The sequence below is a fragment of the Brachionichthys hirsutus genome, chromosome 13 (genome assembly GCF_040956055.1).
Source record: "Brachionichthys hirsutus isolate HB-005 chromosome 13, CSIRO-AGI_Bhir_v1, whole genome shotgun sequence".
NCBI lineage: Eukaryota > Metazoa > Chordata > Actinopteri > Lophiiformes > Brachionichthyidae > Brachionichthys > Brachionichthys hirsutus.
The window spans coordinates 312195-321944 of record NC_090909.1 but is presented as its reverse complement, the minus strand read 5'-3'; the positions used below and the strand labels follow the sequence as shown (position 1 = coordinate 321944).

Genomic DNA, 9750 nt, shown 5'->3' with positions numbered 1-9750 from the left:
CCAGAACCTCCCGGTGCCGATCCAGACCACCGTGTGGACGGTGTAGATCTAGAACCTCCCGGTGCCGATCCAGACCACCGTGTGGACGGTGTAGATCTAGAACCTCCCGGTGCCGATCCAGACCACCGTGTGGACGGTGTAGATCCAGAACCTCCCGGTGCCGATCCAGACCACCGTGTGGACGGTGTAGATCTAGAACCTCCCGGTGCCGATCCAGACCGCCGAGCTGCTTGGGGGAGGTCTCTGCTCTCTGGACCGGACCCGCGGCGTTCGCTCATTTCCTCGCCGTCTTTAGATCTTGACGTTTGTTTCTTCCAGGGTTCAAATGTTCGGGAAAAGGCGAAGGTTGTCCTCGTCCTCATGGAGGACGATGAGAAGCTGAAGGACGAGAGAGACTTTGCTCTCAAAACCCGGGAGAAGACGTCCAAGAGTTCTGCCGGTAAGCAGAGACGAGTTCTTCAGTTCTTCAGTTTCAGGAGTTTCTCTTTATTGATCCGTCGCATTCGCTCCGTCCGATCAGCCTCGTCCGCCGACGCCATCACGGATCCCGACTACACGCCTCGCTACGTCGCCGGCGCCTCCGGCCTCCCGTCGTTGGACAACATTCCCTCGGTGGCGGACCTGACCGCGTCCTTCACTGCTCGCAAAGAGGAGCGGCTGAAACAGGAAGCTGAGCGGCAGGACGCAGCGAGGAGGGTGAGCGCTCGTCTTCATCGGCGTTTAGGAAGCACCGTAACCCGGGACGGCTGGTCCGGGTCGGTCTCCGCCAGACCACCGGGAACGGTTCCCGGTAAAACCGGCCAAAGACGACAATAGAACTATTAGGTGTCCTAAAAGTGAACCCTGTGGAACCCCATATGGCTGAACCCTGTTCTACACACACAGTTCAGGTCCATATAGTGAAATAAAATAAATCCATAGTTTCAGTTAGGGGTGAGGGTCGAGGGTCGAGGGTCGACCCCTCCCTCAGTGATCGAGCTTTACTAATCACACGTTTAACATTCCAGGCCAAGATGAGCGAGGAAGAGCTGAGATGGGAGGATGCTGGGAACGAAACCAGCGCGAAGGGAGGGGTGTGGGGGGGCGAGGAAGAGGAGACAACCAAATCTGATGAAGATCCATCTGCTGCTAAGAACGGAGCGAATAAACCCGACCCCTTCAGCGCCCCGAAAGACGACCCCTTCAGCGCCCCGAAAGACGACCCCTTCAGCGCCCCGAAAGACGACCCCTTCAACGCCCCGAAAGACGACCCCTTCATTGCCCCCCAAGACGACCCTTTCAACTCCCCAAAAGACTTCGACTTCAAAGACGACGGTTTCAACGCCCCGAAAGACGACGGTTTCAACTCCCCAAAAGACTTCAACTTCAAAGACTTCAAAGACGACGGTTTCAACGCCCCGAAAGACGACGGTTTCAACTCCCCAAAAGACTTCAACTTCAAAGACTTCAAAGACGACGGTTTCAACGCCCCGAAAGACGACCCCTTCAACGCCCCGAAAGACGACGGTTTCAACGCCCCAAAAGACTTCAACTTCAAAGACTTCAAAGACGACGGTTTCAACGCCCCCAAGGACGACTCCTTTGCAGGACCAGCGTCCTCTAACGATGACCCGTTCAACGCTTCCACAACGCCACCAACAGAAGATCTGTTTTCAGCGCCAACCAAGCCCCCCCAAAGTGACCCGTTTTTTACACAAACGATGCCCCCCAAGGAGGACCCGTTTGCAGGACCTCCTTGTTCATCTCAACACAATGCCTCAGATCCCTTCGGTGACCCCCCATTGACCTCACCCCAAGGTGCAGGTACCTGGGTAGCCTCTGCTGGCACTCCGCCTGCCCCCGGGTCACATCCGTGGGGAGCTGAGACAAGTTCCTCCTGGCCCGTTGACAGTTCTGATCCTTTTGGGGATTCTTCCAAACCGGACAGTGGCCCCTGGGGAGCTCCAGGTACGAAGCACACAAATCAGTCCTATAAAGACCCTGACCCGAACCTGACCATTAGAACCGAATGTAGCAGAGATTAGACCCACCAGAACCGGATCCAAACCAGTCCTAGCGTTAGCTGGAAAGGGCTCAAAGCCATGGTCCAGGAGTCGGTCCAGGGGGATTGGGGGGGGGCATCGGGCTTCAACGGGTTAACCCCCTCCCCGGGTGGAATGACTCACCTGAGCTGCTGATCCGTTGGTTTGTCCTCGCTGTGTTCTGATTGGCCGTCTGCTTCCTTACTTAGCTGCAGCTCTCGCTAGCACGGATGCTGCGTGGCGTTCGCCAGACTCGCCATCGAGTGATCCTTTTGGAGACGGGCCATCCAAAGGCGACGCCCCCAGTGGAGCAGGTAAACCCGCCTGCTCTATCACTCAGCTGTTGCCGGGCAACCATAATGAATGACACGTCTCTTCCGCTCTGCTCTCTCTCTCCTCCCGGCCGCCCCCAAAAGAAAACGCCTTTTAGAGTAGAACTGCTTTGTGGGACGCGGTCCATGCAGGGAAAGGGGACCGACTTAAAGGGGGCGTGGCTTGTGGACCCGCGACGCGTCACTCTGGGGGGGATTATTCTGAGCACTTGATTCGAACGGAGGCGCCGACCTGGAAGACTACAAACTGGGGGGGGGGGGTAGAATGATTGAACATTGATTAGCCAATCGGTTGTGTGTAGATGTTGTGTGTTGCGTTGTGTAACTCCTCCCTCCTTGTGTAACTCCTCCCTCCTCTGCTCTGCTGGAACTCTTTAAACTGTAATTCGAGGCGACTTCTGCGTTTGTCCTCCGGTGAAGCTCCGCCTCCAGCCCTTCTGTAGATAACCTACATCCTTTGGCTCCGCCCCCCACCCTGTCCATAGGCATGCTTTAAATGTAGGCAGCGTAATGTATTCGTGACGTTCTGAACTATTGTGTATATCGGTGCTGAGTCATTATTGATCTATTTATTGCTTATTGGTGACATCATCAGAGCGCGCCGGGAGGTGATTGGCTGTTTGACGAGGAACTTGAGTTCTGTCTGTGTGAATCTAGAGCTGTAAATAAAACCACGCCAACTCCTCCCGTTCTCCTGGTTCTGTGCGGCTCCGGAACCGATCTCATCCCAAACGGAACCGCTCCTTGCTCGTCGTCGTCCTGTCGCCACTAGGGGGCGACATTTAACGCTTAAATCCTGCTGCAGCAGAAACAGACATGAGAACTGGAGACCGATGTCTTGGAGCAGGCGGACGTGTCCCTCCGTGTGGACGGACGTGTCCCTCCGTGTGGACGGACGTGTCCCTCCGTGTGGACGGACGTGTCCCTCCGTGTGGACGGACGTGTCCCTCCGTGTGGACGGACGTGTCCCTCCGTGTGGACGGACGTGTCCCTCCGTGTGGACGCACCGTCGACCCGAAGCCAAGAGATCCGACGCCGGTTCGACTCCGAGACAAGTCGACTCGTCGTCTTTTGATCTTGTGACGCTCGGATGTTGAGCTTTTTAACGATTCAAAGCTCGCCAGAGGTCCGAACCATCATCCCTGAGGTGTGCCGCCGCCCCCGCCCCCATCACGGACCCGCCAGCCGGACCCGCCAGCCGGACCCGCATCCCGTCCAGCGGGGCAGAGGTTCGGGTGTGAGACGCTAAACGAGCCTCACGCCTCCGTCCAAGCTGTCCCACGCACACTGTCCAAGTAATCACAGTCAGGCCAGAGGTCAGAGGTCACCGTCCAGCGAGGACGGGAGATCAGGGACAGTAGAGGGACAGATGGGGATTAGAAGGAAATCTGGGTGGGCTTTCAAAAGAAACTCCCCCAAGATGGAGGCGGGAGCGACGCCGAGGCGTTCAGAGGAGCGGCTGAAGGAGACGGACGCCGTCCCAAACCCGGTGAGAAGGACGCCGTCCCAAACCCGGTGAGACGGACGCCGTCCCAAACCCGGTGAGACGGACGCCGTCCCAAACCCGGTGAGAAGGACGCCGTCCCAAACCCGGTGGGAAGGACGCCGTCCCAAACCCGGTGAGAAGGACGCCGTCCCAAACCCGGTGAGAAGGACGCCGTCCCAAACCCGGTGAGAAGGACGCCGTCCCAAACCCGGTGAGACGGACGCCGTCCCAAACCAGGTGAGTTCCCAGCTGCTTCCTGTCCTTCCAGCTGAGCGTAAACGGCGGCAGCGTTTATCCAATCAAACGCCCGAGAGGGAGGATGGATGATGTCATCACACGTTGACCTCAGCGACCTCTGACCCCGTGTTTGAGCCCAGGAAGTTCAGTAGACGAACCGTCTAAACGTGGCGATGGTTCTGCGTTTGATTGAATCTGCTCGCCGTTATTCTGCAGGTGATCCCACGCCGACCACGTCCAGGTTCGTACAGTGAAATGGTGTGTGTGTGTGTGTGTGTGTGTGTGTGTGTGTGTGTGTGTGTGTGTGTGTGCGTGTGTGTGTGTCTTGCGTCTTTCCTTTAGGTGCTCGTCCAAACAAAGACAGCCTGGGAGCCGGGAGGCGGCCGTTAATCTGATCCAGATTAACACAGATTAAGTCCCTGAGACAACGGACTGATCACCAGGTTGAGGAGTTTCACATGTGGACACGTACCTCCATCGGAGGGGCGGAGCCTCAGCTCAGGAAGGAAGGAGGGGCTGAATCTAAGGACTCGTTTTCCGGAGTTCTTCCTGCACATCTGTCGCCTCCTGTCCTCCTTGCGGAGAGAGATTAGACGTCCTCGACTCCTCCTTCCTGGAACCCCGCCCCTGGACCTACCCCCCCCGGCTCCAAGCGCCTCGTCCTGATTGGTCGACGCAGCCTGCCGGACTCTTCTGAGCCCGAGCCGTTCTCTGAGCAGCAGAAGCAGCCATGCTGGAGAACCTGTCCAGACGGAACCGCTCCCTGCTGTCCCTCTCCCTCACCTCGCTGGCCCTCACCTTGTCGGTGTCGGCGTTCTGCACCTCCTATTGGTGCGAGGGAATGCACAAGGTGGTGAAGCCGCTCTGCCTGTCGCCGGTCAAGATGAAGAACTGCGGTGAGAACGGCAGCCAGCCGTACAGCACAGGTGAGGCCCGTTGGCGTACTTTAAACCGGGTTTCTTGTCCTTTAATCCGGGTTTGTTGTCCTTTAATCCGGGTTTGTTGTCCTTTAAACCGTGTTTGTTGTCCTTTAATCCGGGTTTGTTGTCCTTTAAACCGTGTTTTATGTCCTTCAAACTGGGTTTTTTCTCCTTTAATCCGGGTTTCTTGTCCTTTAATCCGGGTTTATGTCCTTTAAACTGGGTTTTTTGTCCTTTAATCCGGGTTTCTTGTCCTTTAAACCGTGTTTTATGTCCTTTAATCCGGGTTTCTTGTCCTTTAATCTGGGTTTTTTGTCCTTTTTTGTCCAGGGTTCTCTGTGTGTTAAAGCAGTTTTATGGCTTTGTTGACCCGTCTCCACATATGATGCAGAGCAGACTTGGTTCATGAGTCACCTGCTGAAGAACCGTGTTTTAAATCTGACTCCGGGTTTGTCTTTCTCTTCTTGGAGATCGTCAGCTCCTCTTCCTCCTCCTCTTCCTCCTCAGTTGGACTTTTGTTCCAACGTTGTTTTTTACTTATTTTAGTTTACAGGTCTATTTTTTTAGACGTGTTGACGGGTGGAGATTCACAGGTGAACGTTACGTCAGAGAAAATCCAAAATAATCTGAATCTAATAATCAATATTCTATAATATTGATCGGTTCTGGCGGCCCCTGCCCCGCCCGGAGGATCATGTAAAGTCTTATCCCATAAATATTCCTCCAGCAGTATTTCACGCTGGATTAGCGGAGATTGCAGTAATCTGGCTCCGTTGCTAATCTCAGAACTTTGGATCCGTTATCTGGACTCGCCGCCTTTAAGCTCTAAACCCGTTTGTTTCATGTATTCAGTTTCCACGACAACAGTTTACCGAAGGAACAGCGTTTCAGGGGCGGAGTCAGGAGGACAGCGCTGTCTCACTGTGGGTCTTGTCCCTCGTCCCTCTGCACCCAGAGACCCCCACCACGGGCCCGGGGAGCCCCGCCTCCAACGCCACGCTGTCCCCGCTGCAGAAGGAGGACCAGGCCAGCGTGAAGAGGAAGCAGCTGGCCAACGCCGTCCACTACGTCTGGGAGACGGGGGAGGACAAGTACATGCTGCGCTACTTCCACACCGGCTTCTGGCTGTCCTGTGAGAAGCACGATGACGGTGGGTGCCTGTAGCTAACGTTAGCACGTTTGATACTAAAGGCTCATTAGCTCCCTCTACTGGTTACCGACCGGGTCAGTGAATAGTCACACCTGTATCTGTGCTGCCATTGGTTCCAGACGTTGAACCCTGCTGTGATCGGTCCACAGGCGATGATCAGGGAGAGAAGTGTCGTAGCTTCATCGAGCTGACGCCCGGAGAGACCCAAGGTTAGCATCCGGCCACGTAGCATCCAGCCAGGTAGCCACGGCGACTTCCTGTCCCACGGTCTGTCTTCGTCTTCGTCTCCGCGTGTCTCCAGGCGTCCTCTGGCTGTCGGTGGTCAGCGAGTTCACGTACATCGGCCTCCTGGCGACGGGCTTCCTGCTGATGTGTGTCGAGGCCACGTGTCTCTGCGCCAAGAGGGAGATGAACGCCCTGAAGGTCAACGCCTTCGCCGCCGTGTGCACGGTCCTCTCAGGTGAGCCCGCCGTCGCCCTCGGTGACAGGTTGGACTCCTCCTCCTCCTCCTCCTCCTCCAGGTTTGATGGGGATGGTGGCACACATGATGTACACCACGGTGTTCCAGATGACCGTGAGCATCGGCCCCAAAGACTGGAGGCCGCAGACGTGGGACTACGGCTGGTCGTTCGCGTGAGTGATCCAGAGCCCCGGTTACCCAGCGCCCAAAGACTAGTTTAAAACGCCCGAGACTAGTTTAAAACGCCCAGAGCCTAGTTTAAAACGCCCCGAGACTAGTTTAAAATGCTCCGAGACTAGTTTAAAAAGCCTGAAGACTAGTTTAAAGCACCTAAAGACTAGTTTAAAATGCCCCGAGACTAGTTTAAAACGCCCAGAGACTAGTTTAAAATGCCCAGAGACTAGTTTAAAATGCCCAGAGACTAGTTTAAAACGCCCCGAGACTAGTTTAAAATGCCCCGAGACTAGTTTAAAATGCCCAGAGACTAGTTTAAAACGCCCCGAGACTAGTTTAAAATGCCCCGAGACAAGTTTAAAATGCCCAGAGACTAGTTTAAAACGCCCCGAGACTAGTTTAAAACGCCCCGAGACTAGTTTAAAACACCCCGAGACTAGTTTAAAATGCCCAGAGACTAGTTTAAAACGCCCCGAGACTAGTTTAAAACGCCCAGAGACTAGTTTAAAACGCCCCGAGACTAGTTTAAAATGCCCAGAGACTAGTTTAAAACGCCCAGAGACTAGTTTAAAACGCCCCGAGACTAGTTTAAAACGCCCAGAGACTAGTTTAAAACGCCCCGAGACTAGTTTAAAATGCCCAGAGACTAGTTTAAAACGCCCAGAGACTAGTTTAAAACGCCCCGAGACTAGTTTAAAACGCCCCGAGACTAGTTTAAAACGCCCAGAGACTAGTTTAAAATGCCCAGAGACTAGTTTAAAACGCCCCGAGACTAGTTTAAAATGCCCCGAGACTAGTTTAAAATGCCCAGAGACTAGTTTAAAACGCCCCGAGACTAGTTTAAAATGCCCCGAGACTAGTTTAAAATGCCCAGAGACTAGTTTAAAACGCCCCGAGACTAGTTTAAAACGCCCCGAGACTAGTTTAAAACACCCCGAGACTAGTTTAAAACGCCCCGAGACTAGTTTAAAACGCCCCGAGACTAGTTTAAAACGCCCCGAGACTAGTTTAAAACGCCCCGAGACTAGTTTAAAATGCCCAGAGACTAGTTTAAAACGCCCCGAGACTAGTTTAAAACGCCCAGAGACGAGTTTAAAACGCCCAGAGACGAGTTTAAAACGCCCAGAGACTAGTTTAAAACGCCCCGAGACTAGTTTAAAACGCCCAGAGACTAGTTTAAAACGCCCAGAGACTAGTTTAAAACGCCCCGAGACTAGTTTAAAACGCCCAGAGACTAGTTTAAAACGCCCAGAGACTAGTTTAAAACGCCCCGAGACTAGTTTAAAACGCCCAGAGACTAGTTTAAAACGCCCCGAGACTAGTTTAAAATGCCCAGAGACTAGTTTAAAACGCCCCGAGACTAGTTTAAAATGCCCAGAGACTAGTTTAAAACGCCCCGAGACTAGTTTAAAATGCCCAGAGACTAGTTTAAAACGCCCCGAGACTAGTTTAAAACGCCCCGAGACTAGTTTAAAACGCCCCGAGACTAGTTTAAAACGCCCCGAGACTAGTTTAAAACGCCCCGAGACTAGTTTAAAACGCCCCGAGACTAGTTTAAAATGCCCAGAGACTAGTTTAAAATGCCCCGAGACTAGTTTAAAACGCCCAGAGACTAGTTTAAAACGCCCAGAGACTAGTTTAAAACGCCCAGAGACTAGTTTAAAACGCCCAGAGACTAGTTTAAAACGCCCAGAGACTAGTTTAAAACGCCCCGAGACTAGTTTAAAACGCCCAGAGACTAGTTTAAAACGCCCCGAGACTAGTTTAAAACGCCCCGAGACTAGTTTAAAACGCCCCGAGACTAGTTTAAAACGCCCCGAGACTAGTTTAAAACGCCCCGAGACTAGTTTAAAACGCCCCGAGACTAGTTTAAAACGCCCCGAGACTAGTTTAAAACGCCCCGAGACTAGTTTAAAACGCCCCGAGACTAGTTTAAAACGCCCCGAGACTAGTTTAAAACGCCCCGAGACTAGTTTAAAACGCCCCGAGACTAGTTTAAAACGCCCCGAGACTAGTTTAAAACGCCCCGAGACTAGTTTAAAATGCCCAGAGACTAGTTTAAAACGCCCCGAGACTAGTTTAAAACACCCAAGAGACTAGTTTAATATGCCCAGAGACTAGTTTAAAACGCCCCGAGACTAGTTTAAAACGCCCAGAGACTAGTTTAAAACGCCCAGAGACTAGTTTACAACGCCCAGAGACTAGTTTAAAATGCCCCGAGACTAGTTTAAAACGCCCCGAGACTAGTTTAAAACGCCCAGAGACTAGTTTAAAACGCCCAGAGACTAGTTTAAAACGCCCAGAGACTAGTTTAAAACGCCCAGAGACTAGTTTAAAACACCCCGAGACTAGTTTAAAACGCCCCGAGACTAGTTTGAAACGCCCAGAGACTAGTTTAAAACGCCCCGAGACTAGTTTAAAATGCCCAGAGACTAGTTTAAAACGCCCCGAGACTAGTTTAAAACGCCCCGAGACTAGTTTAAAACACCCCGAGACTAGTTTAAAACGCCCCGAGACTAGTTTAAAATGCCCAGAAACTAGTTTAAAAAGCCCAAAGACTAGTTTAAAACGCCCCGAGACTAGTTTAAAACGCCCCGAGACTAGTTTAAAACGCCCGGAGACTAGTTTAAAGCACCTAAAGACTAGTTTAAAACGCCCAGAGACTAGTTTAAAACGCCCAGAGACTAGTTTAAAACGCCCAGAGACTAGTTTAAAACGCCCAGAGACGAGTTTAAAACGCCTGAAGACTAGTTTAAAGCACCTAAAGACTAGTTTAAAATGCCCAGAGACTAGTTTAAAGCACCTAAAGACTAGTTTAAAGCATCTAAAGACTAGTTTAAAATGCCCCGAGACTAGTTTAAAACGCCTGAAGACCTACTGGTCTAATATATTCCACAACTCTGAAAAGCTCCGGGTACCGATCGGAGAAAGCCGAGTTAACGGCTAGTTAGCGAGGCTTTGTTACCGTGG

The 9750-nt window shown here is 52.5% G+C and overlaps 2 protein-coding genes across 2 annotated transcripts in view; both read left to right on the top strand.

Annotated features, from left to right (window-relative positions):
* Positions 1-309: 309 nt before the first annotated feature.
* LOC137903344 (uncharacterized) lies at positions 310-3594 on the top strand (the record flags this gene model as incomplete). The annotated part of the gene is made up of 5 exons (XM_068747497.1): positions 310-439; positions 521-696; positions 1008-1947; positions 2231-2335; positions 3470-3594. Coding segments are annotated over 5 exons (1476 nt in total), but the record flags the coding sequence as incomplete, so codon positions are not given.
* A 1212-nt stretch (positions 3595-4806) lies between these two features.
* LOC137902935 (germ cell-specific gene 1-like protein) overlaps positions 4807-9750 on the top strand; it is a 5765-nt gene continuing 821 nt past the window's right edge. The window contains exons 1-5 of the mRNA XM_068747041.1: positions 4807-5002; positions 5952-6146; positions 6296-6355; positions 6448-6606; positions 6668-6779. Of these exons, the coding sequence (XP_068603142.1) occupies positions 4807-5002; positions 5952-6146; positions 6296-6355; positions 6448-6606; positions 6668-6779 (722 nt within the window). The remainder of the gene's footprint in view (positions 5003-5951; positions 6147-6295; positions 6356-6447; positions 6607-6667; positions 6780-9750) is intronic.